This window comes from Silene latifolia, chromosome 5 (genome assembly GCF_048544455.1).
Source record: "Silene latifolia isolate original U9 population chromosome 5, ASM4854445v1, whole genome shotgun sequence".
Taxonomy (NCBI): Eukaryota; Viridiplantae; Streptophyta; class Magnoliopsida; order Caryophyllales; family Caryophyllaceae; genus Silene; species Silene latifolia.
Genome location: NC_133530.1, coordinates 16,621,493 through 16,636,503, shown reverse-complemented (window position 1 = coordinate 16,636,503; position 15,011 = coordinate 16,621,493). Strand labels below are relative to the sequence as shown.

Genomic DNA, 15,011 nt, shown 5'->3' with positions numbered 1-15,011 from the left:
TTACATATAATTATATAAATAAATATATGATCTAATGATCTACTAGTACTTATTAAGGTGAGAATTAATAAGCATTAACACGATGACAATTTCTCCTGATCTCTCCTTCAGTACCAGTCAAGACATTGTAAGCTCCCATTCGATTAACCGACAACGCGAACGCCTTCTTGAATTCCTTAAACCCGTAAATAGGATCGACGAATTCTTGAGTAAGTTGTAAGGAATCATTCCCAAAGTATAGTTGTTGATCAACACTAAGGACACCTTTGCCTGACATAATGTTCTTATAGTAAGAATTTGTGAACCTGTACTTGTCGCCGGAGTCTTTGTTAAGGTACACTAACCCTTCATGGGGTCCTTTCTTTTTAGGGCAAGTTTTCATTAATTCCTTAAGCTTGGATGACGCGATTGTCGGGTCTGGCTTTCCGGTGCCTTGGTAGTTGTATAGACGGGTGCTTAGGTATCGACATCTTGCCTTTCCCATTGAATGTGCTCCTGTAATATATGTGGTGATTATAATCAGGTGCCAGTCGTAATATTATCAGTTTAAGCTAATTATGTTGACGGGGTTTGAACCCAGGTCATGAGCAGCTAGGGGTGTACACTGGGCTGGGCTGGGGGCGGGCTGGATTGTCAACTTGTGGCCCAGGCCCGACACTAAAAATGGTTTGGGTTAGGTTGTGCCGGGCTGGACTCTATAATGTCTGACCCGACTCCGGCCCATATAGTGTTTTTTGAATTTTTAGCGGGCCAGGCCGGAAATTTAGGCCCGGGTTGAGGGGTGGGCTGGGCTAGAAAAAATGGTTCACTGATACGGGCTGGGCCGAGCTGGCCCGCACCGTTGAACAGCTCTATGAGCAGCAGCTCTCATGACTTTACCAACTAAACTAGTTGATATTTGGAGTGTCAAACACGAGTAAAAAAGGAGGAATACCTAAGAGTGTAGTATAGTCCTGGGCATCGAGACCTCTGTCGCTGAAGTATTTAAGTCCCTGATCCATAGATATGTCTGGTGAAGGTAAGTCGACGGATGATGCTTTCGACGAGAATCCATCTTTCCTTCCTGTATAAACTATGTAGGACGGACCACCAGCCTGTTCAAAAATTTCGACAAAATTATAAATCTCGAGGCAATTTTCATTATGACCCGGCCATTTGAAAACATCGGTCTAGGTTGAATCAATACAGAGTTAAGACTGCATTTAATTCAGATCTTATTTCGTAATAAGCGGGAGTCATTGAAATACTAAGGTAATGTTGTGATTTCGCTATAAATCTTAGGATGAAGAGAATCGTACCAAGGCGACAGCATCCCTAGTAGCGAGCATTAAGATGTCGGAACAAGAGACAGCTCCAGGACATCTCTCTTCAACAACTATCTTGATCTTGTCTATAATTACAAATCCTCCAAGTCCGATATTCTGTCTTGCCGTTTTTTCCGAGTCTACACCGTCTAATAGAATTGATCCGTCACAACCCTGCATCGATCTCACATTACCCATTAGACATAAGTCGCAGACTAGCAGCTATGTATGACGGTATTGAAACTCAGTATCAACACCTTAGCTTAAACAAGGTTGGGTCATGTTACTAGACCTATTTCAAGAATACAAAATATAAACTCGTAACACAATGGATTTTTATCGTAGTAAAGAATCAAATAGACAGCCTTTGACGTAATATGAATATTTCGATAGCTGACATGACTAATTAGATAGTCAGAAATTAAGACTTATAAGATAAACTCGTGACACAATGGAGTTTTAACGTAGTAAAGAATCACATAGACAACTTTTGGTGTAATATGGATTATTTCAAAATTCACTAGCTAGTTTACCGGCTAAGATAGCTGACATGACTAATCAGATAGTCGGAAATTAAAGGCATGTAAGTACGTACCGTGACCATACAATCCGAGTAAAGAAGCCGAAGGAGTTTCGCCGTGATGGTTTTATCTTTTTTCAAAAATTTCTTCATTTGATGCTTCACAAATGCTTCCACATTCTCACAACTATTAGTTTTCTTGTAATATTGGCGCATCAACCCTTCCTTTGGTACCGTAATCGCTCCGTCGACGTTTCTCAGCAATGTAGCAGCTACAAGGGCTAGAACCATTAGAGAAAGAATATGCATATACATTTTTCCTTCCATTTTTTGTCTATGCCCGAAAAAACAAAGGAAAAAAAATATTTTTTTTTTAAGTGTTTTTTAAATTGTTATGTAATTTGCTTTACAATTGTTGGAATTTGTATTAGATTTTAATCCATTTTATAGACGTTAATTAATTGCTTAGATTGCTGAAATTGCACCCCACATGCAATGCCAAGTTGTACTTGTTATTAACGATGCTTTTCTTTAAAGTGTGATTAGTTTAGTATTGCATTTAATTTGGTTGAATAAATACTAGTTTAGATCCCGTGCAATATATGCATGCTACTTAAAGTTTAATATTTTCATAAAATTAATTATATAATATTGGTACCTTATAATTGTTTACATTTTTCATTATTGTATTTTGCTTTGATAAATAAAAGTTGAAACTGGAAATTAGTTAAGAAAATTGACTAATGAGTTGAAATATATTTTAAAGAAAATATCTTTATAGCATAAAGTTAATGAGTTTCAATTTATATTTTTTGTTCAATTTTTTTTGTCATGAAACTAATGACAACGATTTAGAGTTTTGTTTTTATACGAATTGTGGGTCAACTCATCATCTAATTATAGCACCAGTAATAAATTTAGCAATTTACAGTTTTATATCAATTTTATTTTATTGTAATTTAAATATTAGTGTTTGGTGAAAATATAATATTAATTTGATGAAAAGATTTATTTTAATGAAAATATAATAGATAAATTAAATTGTAATTATTAGTTTACTTATTTGGTGAAGGGACATTATTATCATGAGTTTCCTTTTTTGAGAATATGTATTTTGACGGGAAAATGATTGAGATTACCTATTCTTTTAATAAATAGAGCAACCGTAAAATTAAGATTCACTACTACAGATACAAGCTATAACAACGGTCAAAAACCGTTCTTATATAAAAAAGCGGACGTTGTTAAAGCGTCCGTTGTAAAAGGTTTTAACAACGGTTGGTTTTCTTAAGGAAACCGTTGTGAAAAATATTAACAACGGTTTTAAGTATAAAAACCCGTTGTGGAAAGTGTGACTCAATTTTGGGGGGAAAGTTATAACAACGGGTTGTTTGTAAATAACCGTTGTTGTTTGTTCTTAAAAAATAAAAAAAAATTAAATTAAATATTACTAGCTATAAATATTAAAGCATCCTTTACTAACATATTAAAGCATCCTTTACTAACATTCATTAATTGAAACAACATGGCAATGAACCCTAATTTTATCAACAACGAAGAATGACTTACACAAACGATTGAAGATGATGGGAAGGTTCTCGCCAAGCTTCTTCACGATCAACACCCATTAATCAAAGCATCCCTTGAACATCAACGGAATTATTGGATTAAGAGGCGTGAAGCGGTCCGGCTTGTCAACAAAGCCTCATCATCATCATCATCATCTTCATACCCTCGTCGGCCACATTACTCGCAACTTGGTCGCAGAACAGAGATATGTTGAGTTGTACTCTTCCAACCTTATCTCCACATGCAAGTCGTGTCCTTGCATATATTCAATCTGTTATTGCAAAATATGAAGCCAATGACCCGGAAGTTAGCGGTATACCGTGTGGCGTGATTGGTGGCAGTTGAGAAGCGCTTTTTACGCTTAACCGGGTTGTTCCTAAAACTTATTATACATCTTTTGATTTCTGATAATTGCTGTAATGTATTTGGTTTAAAATTAAATGAAATGATCATTTTGAAAGTGTTGAGTTATGCTTGTTTGATTTGCTTCCATTTTTTCAACTCCATAGATCTATCAGTCATCATCAAGATCTGATTATGGCACAACTTCCTAACATATATGGCACAACTTCCTAACATATATATTAATTAAAAAACAACTCAACCCACACATTAGTATAAATACATTGCATTATCTCAACTAACATGCATTTCCATTATCTCAATATATTCTCCAAACCCTAACTGCTAAAACAAACTTCAAATAAATTAACCCTCTCCTTAATCTTTCAAAACAAACTCCAAACTCCAACAAAATGAATGATATATCATCCTTAAGACTCTTACTATGCTCGATCCGTACTGAAGGGCGCCAAAGAAGATGGAAATGAAATAATTAGAAACACATACATGGAAATGAAATAATTAGCAGATCTTTGAACTAACCTAATGGTCGATAAAAACACATACATTGAAATGAAATAATTAGAACAATAAAATAATGACGATGAAACAAACCTGATAATTACAGAACGTACGTAAAGAGACGATGAAATCAACAGTGACGGCGAGAAGATAAAGCGACGATGAGAAAGAGACGATGAGAAAGTTTGTGTTTGTGTTTGGCTGCTGTTGGGTTTGTGTTTGTGTATTAAGGTTTGTGTTTTGTGGCTGCAGCAGACTTGTGTTTGTGTGGTTTATAGTATGGAAGGTATTGACAACGGTTATTAAACAACAACCGTTGTGAAATATGTTTTAACAACGGTTGTAGAAAACACCCGTTGTTAAATAAGTTTTAACAACGGGTTTCAAAAATAACCGTTGTGATTACTTTTCACTAACTTTGCGCCAATTTTGCGCCAAATTATTAACAACGGTTGTGCATGTGTGACCCGTTGTTAAAACTAATAACAACGGGTTTTATAACCATACCCGTTGTAATTGATTTTAGTAAAATTCGCGCCATACATTCTACAACGTCTATTGTGATTTTCGTGAATATTCGTTGTTAAAGGGGCGTTGTAGTTGCCTGGATTTGTAGTAGTGATTCTTATATAGGTAAGCGGGTCAAATGCACTTATCCATACCCTTTAAAAAGTCTAGAGTCTGGTTACTGTAGCCAGAACAGTAACTATGATGATTTCTTCCCCTTTTGCCCCTCCTCTCTCTATATCAGTTGTCTTTCCCTCCACCCCTCACTTCCCCCTCTTTCCTCTGTCCCTGTATCAAATTCATTCTTTCTTTGCATCGAATACGGATCATTAATTCACCAATTCATCACCAATTCTTGAGGCGTTACATCACTCCTCTTCGCAGCAATGGTGGTCTTCAGGTGTCGTAACGGCAGTTAATTTCTAGATCAATCACAGGTGAATTGCCTATTCATATTACTTTTATCTTCCTAAATGGATTATTGATTGGGAGTTAATTTAAATAATTTTAGGGTTTCGTTTCTTCTGGGTTTAAATTGATTTCATGCAATGATTTGGCCTTTTTAAAGGTTTAAATTGATTGCATGCAATAATTTGGGCAAATTGAAAATTCTGGGTTATTCATATTACTTTTACCTATTGAGATGGATTATTGATCCCCTCTGCTTGATTATAATTGAGTATTAATTATTAATGTTACCAGAAAAGTTGTCTATTTGTTAATTGAAGGACTTACGTTTGGAGCTTTGTTCTACTGTGGTACTATTATGTTCTTTGGGTTTGATTGCTTCCAAGTTTTATTAGTGAGGTCTGTATCGTTTTCGTTTTATTATTTAGCGATTCTACGATTGCTATTGTTGTTTTCACTAATTAGATGCAAAGATCATTCCAATTAAATCGTTAAGAATTTACATGATCTCATCCCTCACTTAATCAACATCCACCTACTCTGAATACTCTCCTTCCTGATGTTAAGTGTGCTTTTTAATCTCCGTTTGCATTTTCCGGTAATTCTTATTGGTGGTATTTTTTGTGGGTGCGCCTGCAGTTGTTGAGGACGGGGGTGGTGATTACGTTGGCGATCTCTCGCCAACGTCAGCTAAGTTAAGAGGTAACTTGAGCTTAATTAAGCCATTGATGCTGCAGTTAAATGTTTATTATTGAATGTGAATTAAATACATTGAGGTTTAGTTTTTCGGTTTAATTTGATTGTATTGCAATAATTTGGGCTCAAAAGAGAAGACATGATTATGTGTTTTTCCAGTAGCTGTTGTACCTCTGATCAAGCCCTAAGCTAAGTTTTATAGCCGCTTTTACGCTTTAACAACACGAGTTGTTAGATTTACGTCATTTGGATGTTTAATTATGTTACTTTTGGTGGTATGTACTTGACCCGTCTTAGTCTTAAGATGGATAGTATCGTCTTAAACGAGAACATGTGGTAATTCAATTTAGGTATAGTGATGGCTTGTTAGTGTAGTTTGTATTGATTGTATATTCATGAAATGTTAATGTGATCCAGTACAACTCCTACCTTTTTTGGGTTCGATACTAATTGTCATCATCTCCTACTCATTTCTCCTTCTAATTTAATTCGCTCACTCGATTCCTTCATCTTTCTCCTCTTTTTTTTTATAATCTTAATTATCTTTTTCTGGTTATAGTGCCCACATTTGTGATTTACAACGCGAAACGAGCTGAAGTTGAAGCAATAGAGCCAAAGCCATTCTGATGAATTTAAAGCTTCGAGGTTGGCGTCTACAATCTTAGGCCAGGTTCTGTCCAACCATGTATTGATTATTGTTTCTTTATTTTTGGTATTGCATTCCTGGTGATTATCAGTTCTTAATTTAATTGCGTAAAATGGTGAATAAGATTAGATGGGGACAATGGATGAATTAAAATTATAGGAATTAGACTTGCTAGATATAAGACATATTCTACAAGGTCTTTCTTTTAATCTCCATGCACACGTTAATATTAGTGCATGGGCTTTTGATTAAAGATCAAGATGCATAAGGACATAGCCATGATATCACCTGTTTCAGGTGTAGAAGAAAGAGTAAAGAGTTATAAGGCCATTGCTCTATCCTTTGTTTTGAATATGTTATTCTTCCCTGTTTCTATATTAGGAAGGGTCTTCGACTCTGTTTTTGATCAAAGTTTATTTCGTATTCCTGCAGTCATTCGCTTTTAAATCGACATGGGTTATGACGAAGACGGGCTCTCATGCTATGATCTCATTAGGACATTCCTATTTCTGAGTTTCAGGTAAGCGAAGAACATATCACCCCTGTTATTCTGTTATAAGGATAGTACCAGGGTTTAAAAACTCGCCCGATACGTCTCGTATCGGCCGAGAAGTATCGGTCTCGATGGTTGCCGAGTCACGATACACCGAGATTTATCGGCCATTTATAAAAGGGGGCAAAATCAGCCGAGTTGAGCGAGTTGACTCGGGTATCGCCCTACTCGTTCCGATACGACCGATATGATCAACCGAGATTTTTTAATACTCACCTTAAAAAATGATTTTGAGTACTGTACAAGCTGGGAGATGGTGCTGGTCGTGAACCCCAATCATGGGGATGAAGGAGATGAAAGGGACGAAGTTGTGGAGACTTCGAATCATAGATGAAGGAGATGAAAGATGGGGATGAAGGACCTGAAAGGGAATCAACGACTCTTGTTTTTTCTTTTGATTAATAATTAATGTGATGATTGATGACTGATGGAAGAGTTGGAATTGTATAAAAAAGGTGAGAGTAAATTGTTTTTGTAGATATATGGTGACTGGTGAAAGTAAATTGAGACGTGGAAGTTGTAAGTTTGTTGGGTGGGTGCCAGTGTGCCACTTGTCAGTTTATGGATGGAGTGATCAATGGGTGGGTGGGTAAAGTAACTTTTTTTCAGTCTATTGTTTGGTTTTAGTCACTCTCATATTCATATGGAGTCATTTAAACACCTACATAATACAACTTCAAAAAAAAACTATTTTAATCACTATTTCTTAATTATAGTATTTTAAAATGTTGTTTGTGAGATATTTAGCCATAATATAACATCAGAAATATAATGGATATTAAATATAGCCAAAAAACCTTGTAAAACAAAAAAAACATCACGACGAGCGATTTATGGTCCGCGACAAGCGGTTCAGACCGATTCCGCGACACCGTGACCGCGACCGCGATCGCGACCGATACCGAGATTTAAAACCCTGGATAGTACTATATTTATTTGTATCATTTGTCATTACTAATTATTAACACCCCATATTTTACTAATTATTGCTGAAGAAAGTTTCCTTGGAAATTTTTTACTAGAAAAAGAGTGTTAAATGAACACAATCGAGGACCGCAAAAATATGATGTTTGCTGGTTATCATTGTTTCTTGTATCTTCCCCTTTCTTTTGGGCACAAAAATTAAGAAAGGGGAAGAAAGAAGGAATAAAGTAGAATAAATTATTGTAAGTTGTGAAATTTATAGGTGAGAGAAAATAATAAAGAATGAATGATGAATAAAGAATAGATAAAGTAATGAGAGTTGTTAATTTTTTAGGAGAGAGAAATTAATAAAAAATGAATGAAACTTACCAAAAAAGGAAAGAGGGAAGATAATCAAACTTGTGTGAAAAAGGAAAGAGGGAAGATATAAGAAAATTGGAGGGAGTATGTTCTAAGTGCTTGTAAACATATAATAACATGAGAATCTTAATGCAATTTTGGTTGGTTGTCTTAGGTCTTTGTCTTTTTTGACTCTGTAATATATATGCTTCATTGTTATAACGATCAGATTTTATAATTGGAACAGAGTGAAATATTGTGATGGAGTTTCCTTTGCTGGAGATTCCAAGTTCGACAATGGGGTAAAATTTATAAACTTAACCACAGTTATCAGTTTCTATAACTTACAATGTTTTTCTATAATATTGCCATTACAATGAATAGACCTCCCTGATGTACTTCAGAGGGCAAAAAATTTGGCAAGCAATTATTACCGCTAATCTTCCCAAGGGTTTTGCTCATGTAGAAGAGGTACACACTTCAGCTATTAAGCCATTAGCTATTTGTAAAGCATTTTTTTCTGGATTGTATCTTCTTCCATTGCATCAAGTGCTCATGCGTATAATAAAATATGAGGGATCGAAAGCATGCAGCTTTACATGCCGGTGCAAAACATAATGACGGTTGTTTTCAAATTAAACAATAATGAAAATTGCATTGAACTATCACTCCATATCTACGATTATTAAAAATGCTGACTATTAGGTTTGCCATTTTGATTTATTCTGACTGGATTAAAGCCTTCTGAAAAAACGGACTGATTGGTAGGCTAATTTCTACACAATATCATTTAGTGTACCACAAATTTCCCACTGTTTTAGTTAATGTGGCTGAATCCTAATGTAATTAGATATTTAAATCTAAACTGGAGTTTCCACAGCGTTTTCAAAGGGGAATTTAACCGCCCGATCCTTAATAATGGACAAGCATTATATGATATCTTAAGTTAATAAGGAAGTTGTGTGTAGGGCTGGAGGCTAATTTGTTACTTGTCGTGTTCTATGGCAAAATAGTTATCTTTGATGTTCTCCATGTATGGCATCATGTATTTATTTGAGTGAAATCATGGTTCTTTTTATTAACCTTTTGGGGGAAGGAGTATTGTAACTGATTATTATTATTATCGAAGTTGAGTTGGTCTAGACTTGATATCAAAGACGAATGGAGGTTATTTACTTATGATGATTAGACATAGCTTTTAGAGTTCTCTGCTTCTTAAGTACTCAGTATTATTTCCTCATAAAATCGGACTACAGTTTTGCCACGGGTATGAAGCTGAAGGCGTGAGAAGTGTCCCAATATCGCCTTTTCAGTTGCTCTTTATTTTATTCTTAATTTGATTTTTTTTTTCAGAAGAGGTAGTGTTGAAAATGATGTATATCGAAGAGTGAGATTTTCGCCGGAGGGATAATTGCTAGATAGACAGTATAAGAGTTAGGATGTGAAGAAAAAGTATTCTGATATCGAGGCTTAGAATGTTGTGAGTAGTTTGGTTGGGTTCATCGGGGTGTGTGGAAAGGTTGATCGAGTTGTATTGTGATTAGGGTTTATCTAATTTTCTAAACATTGATCATTTTTCCAGGAGCTGCTTAATTGCATGTTTATTGTTTGATTTTGAGTGATTCGCTATTAGGTTATGTTTATTGCTATTATTTTTTCGAAGTCGTCGTTTATAAGTTTTAAACACCGACTTCGGTTCAATGTCCTGATGTTATGAGTTAAACTGCTTGACTGTGGTGATTGGTGGCCGTGGCGGGGTCGAATTGTAACTTTATATTACACCATATAGCCATGAAATGTACACAACATGTAATTGAACTCTACCTACTAGATGGTGGGCGAGAATTCAGGGTACTGAGGCCGCGTTGGTAATGAAGGCCTTGTTTTGATCGGGGAGTCAAAACATGTCTTCGTAGTCATGGGATACCCATATTAGACTTTGAAGCTAAAAATGTCTTGCAAGGAGATCTCACGGTATAGCGTTTGTTCTTTCGATAAGGAAAGAAAGATAGGTTAATCGCCTAAAATAGGACCAATCCCAAAAATCCTCAAGACTGAAGGCTTCTGCAAATCTTAGGGGAGTTTGAAAACAATACATCTCCTGATATTTTTTTGGGCGAATGTTACATCAAACCTTTTGTCCTTGTGTATGACCTACTTACATTCCCGTGTCTCATAAAAGTCTGATTTTAATTAATTACTATTGTGAGGAAAGCTGCATTCAACCTCTGTGAAGTGCATTTGTTCGTCTTTCCTGTCATCAGTTTAATGTCACCTCCGTCCAAATCTGTTAAACAAGCAACATCTCGATTAATTTGGTTGTTGGAAAATCTCCTTGGGTGGGTAAGCACAGTGCTCTCTGTGTGCTGCAGTTGCCCAGCAGATGGCTATTTGTTCTCTCTTATTTGAGGGCAATACACCAGGGATGAGTGCGTTGTTTGGTTGGCGTGGTAAAGATCTTCATCTATGTTATATGTTTATGTAGAGATGGCGATGGTGTAGCATGATTGGCCTTTTATAGTTGACGGCGAGTTCTTGAATTATTATATGAAGCCGTGGTGATGTTTTGCTGTTGTGCGGACACTTTGTTTCCGACAACTCTTAATTATGTAAGTGCTTACCCATTCTTCTATGCATGCACTTTTACATGTAATTTATGACTTATATATTTGTCCGTTATTTGTTTCCCTTGCATGCCTATTTGTTACACCTGGATATAGGGACGAAGCTTATTAATCTGTAACATAGGCTGTGTGGATGAAGGTTTTCAGGGCGCTTAGCACTCATCCCAGTTTAAAGATACAGTAATTGTTCTTATAACAATGTCTCGCGCTCTGGTCAGGTGCCCACTTGCCCACTTTTACTTTTCACTGCCACCCACTCATTTCTCCTCTTCTCCTCTTCTCCTCTCCATTGCTCATTTCTACTCAATTAAATTCTCATATTCTCCTATCTATTCTCCACTTTCAATCCCAAAACACCATCTCAGTTCCTCCTATCTTTGTTTAATTTATATAGTTGATGTTAGTTAGGCTGTTCTGATTATAATGCTTTGATGATGCTAAGTACATAATTTGATGTATAATTTTGCAAAGGCGTTAAATTTGGTAAATATTACTTAGGAATTTGTGTTTTTTTGTCGTGTGATTGGAAATACGAAATCGGTGAGGGGAGGAGTGGAGTGGACGTTATACCTCTTAGATCTTTCGTTTCATTGGTAAGTTTTAATATTTGATCTTTCCGTAAGTGACTTTTTTCCACTTAGTATTGTCTGGTTCCATATACATAATTTGGTACCATTGTGTATACTATTGCTGTATTATTGAGGACTAAATATTGGTTTTAACATGATCTTTTTAGTTTGGCCATTTACTTAATGCGATGAGACTCCAGGGTGGTTGATGTAGTTTGACCGGGGCTGATAACACGAGCCTTGTTGCGATCGTGAAGTAAAAACATGTATTCATTGTGGTGGGGTAGCCATATCAGTCGCTCATACTCAAAAGAGCTGCATGCAAATCTGATTCATTTAATGTTTCTACGCTGCACTGTAGGTGGTAGTTGATAACTAACCGCTAACATAGTTGCTCGAGCTGTGATCTTTAAGATTCATATAATGAGTTGTGTGTTTCTCACTTTCCAGAAATCACAAGGGGGTGGCTGCCAGACGAGTTTATGAGAAGTAAACTCCATTTTGTTCTCATTTGATGTATTTGCCTCCCAGTACCTATGTAAGTAACTTTTCATCTGACATATATTGTGGATTAGTAGTTACAGCATGCATAAAATTATTCCCATCATTCCATATAACCCATATGATCATAACAAAGGTCCGCATTTAAATTACAAAACATGTTCGATATAAAAGAACGCTACTTTATGAACTGGTTCTTTAACAGGAACCGGCAAGATCATCCCCATCTCTGGGTTGGTACTCACTATGATGCACCCTATCTCCCAGCAACTTTGGACTACGTCCAAGTATCATTTGCAGAAAGACCACAATCAAGGGTGCTTGTCAATGCAAAACCACAATGTTTTTGATAGTGTACTTCGAGCACTCTAATGTAGCTTTGATCTTAAATGTGTCAAACTAATGGTTTTTTGTTGTAAAAATCACATGTACTGTAAATTTCGTGCTACTTACCATTATAGACTATGGCTTTCACCAAACAATTGTTACTGCCCCACAACTTATGTTCCCCTCCAGATCAGACTCAGCTTGCAAATTAAGAGCAAATAACCCACTTCATTTTAAACAAACAAACTATCAATGCTTTCCAAATAATTCGTGCTTTCAAAAACAACACTGTCACGTCAAACAACCGTTTCAAATGCTACAGCACAAAGCGACTTCCACTAAGCATTTCACCAAATTGGGGCACCGCGCCCTATAGGGCGCGGTGCAACAACTAGTTATACCAAAATCATAAACTAACGCAATATAGTGTGTTGATGGCGTACAAACTGCGGAACACGAACTTCAACATTAACATCCAGTCATCCACTACTTGACACAGAACTTCCAAAAACCAACGAGTCAATCTCTTGAGCCAACGAGAGTGAGTAAAGTGTTGAATCTAATAAGCTTGTTTTTTATAGTCCAAATTATTTGGTTAACTTTTTTATTAATGAGAAGTGGCAGAGATTTAAATCCTGTCGACATCAAATTTTCACACCAAAAACATTATATCAGTATACTGTTAAACGTCTCTATAAAATACAACAAGAATGTTACTAAATACCGTCCGTAAATTATGATCGGTGATGAGAAAAATCGGTGCCATGTATTGTTGGCTTTGCAAGTTACGTGAGGATTTAAGAATTTTAGTGTTCTCTATAATTGGCATGCATGGTATGGTGCGAGTAGTGGAGTTAGGGGGGCTAGTAAAGGCGGTCGCTTCCTCCCCCCTAGCGGATGAAATTTTCAAAGTTTTTAGTTAAATTTTTCGAAATTTTTTCGAGTGTACCTTATGAAATTAGTCGTTCGCCCCCCTAAAATTTTTCGCCCCTCCTAAGTTCAAATCTTGACTCTGTCACTGTATGGTGCCATGTTCTATGAACGTGTGTCGAAAGGATAATTCACATGCAAATTGATGAGAAATACTTCTAGTACGTACGGAGTAATAAAATACAGTATGTTATGTATTTTAACAAAAAATGAATTTTAAAAATACAAATTAATTAAAATATATAGTAAAAATTATAGTTGGGGTTTTATTCTGGGTACGATACGCTATGAACTCTCTGTGATTTATTGGGAGGACGTGAATCGTCTTGAGAAAAGTTGAATAATTCCGCGACTCGCCCAATGAAATTTCCAGGTCATCTGATAATGATCCAAGTGTTGGTTCGAAATTCATATTTAAAAGATAATTTTCCAACAAAGTATGTATTTCCTACGTTCTTTTTTGCATGGTTAATTACTTAATTATTGATTGTTATTGTTGCCAACATGACAAGGGGGAGCTTAATTTTGTGCAACACGGTTGCTTATCATAGAAAGTATATATACGAGTAGAGTAGTACGCAAATACGTTATTACGTTTTATTTAAGCATTACGCATTTATGCTGATAATACTTCTATTAAAATTATTGGAAAGAGTATAAATGTATTCCTTGGTTTTAATTGTAACATGGGAGCAACTAGATTTCACACACCATTCAAATTTAGTAAATGAGCTAGGTACTAATAAATGCAAACACCTCATTCTTTAACTTCAGGAAAACAATAGAATAGAATAAAGAGGTCGATCTACAAATTGTTACTTACGAATAGGGTTATAATTTATAAATGATTTGAGCCGACTCGTCGAGCCCTTGGTTCGGTAAAAGCTCGGCTCATACTTGGTTAAGCCGAGCTCGAGCTGAGTTTGGCTGAATATGAACCGAGCTGAGCCCGAGCTCAACAAAGCTCGGCTCGGAAGCTTGGTTGGGCATGTTTATAATTTTTTTATATAACTTTTATATTGTAATATTAATTTTATTTTAAATTTTTAAGTATATATATATTTTTTAAATATATATTTTTAGTAAAATTAAAATGTGAGAAAGTGAAAACAATATAATGACAAAACGAGCTCGATTTGAATTCGAGTCGAGCTCAAGCTTCAATTATTTAGGCTTGATGAGCTTCGAGTCGAGGTAAAAATTTCGAGCCAGGTCCAAGCCCACTACCAGAGCTCGAGCTCAAATCAACTCGTTTACAGCCTTACTACTTACGAAATGCAAATATTACCGTCTTTAAATAACTTACCTAGTTATTGAACGATTTATATCATTTTGACTTAATGATATATATGCCTTGTTTGGTAAACAGCGGATTAATATTAGCAGAAGCAGATTTAGAAAACAGATTTGACTAGCAGAATGATTTAACAGGTTTGACTAGCAGATTTATTTAGCAAATTGTCTTAGAGGTGTTTGGTAATTGACAGGTTTAGCTTAGCATATTGTGTAAGACATTTTTAAAATGACAAATAAGGATATGCACAAATTATTTAATAAATATATAAAAGGAAGGTTAGTATTTTTTAAGGGGTTAAAGAAGGCAAATTTTTTTCTTTCTAATCCGCTAACCTAATATGCTGGTAGGAGCAGCATATTGCAAAATAGCATATTGGACCCCAATATGCTAATTTAATATGCTATTAACCAAACGCTCTAAATAACATATTCGT

At 35.7% G+C, this 15,011-nt stretch overlaps 1 protein-coding gene across 1 annotated transcript; it reads right to left on the bottom strand.

Annotated features, from left to right (window-relative positions):
* Window positions 1–26: 26 nt before the first annotated feature.
* Window positions 27–2,210, bottom strand: LOC141656873 (putative peroxidase 61). The gene is made up of 4 exons (XM_074463966.1): window positions 1,900–2,210; window positions 1,299–1,478; window positions 935–1,094; window positions 27–495 (listed from the first exon to the last, which is right to left on the bottom strand). The coding sequence occupies exons 1-4, from the start codon at window positions 2,149–2,151 to the stop codon at window positions 65–67; spliced, it is 1,023 nt and encodes a 340-aa protein (XP_074320067.1). The 5' UTR covers window positions 2,152–2,210; the 3' UTR covers window positions 27–64.
* Window positions 2,211–15,011: the final 12,801 nt, after the last annotated feature.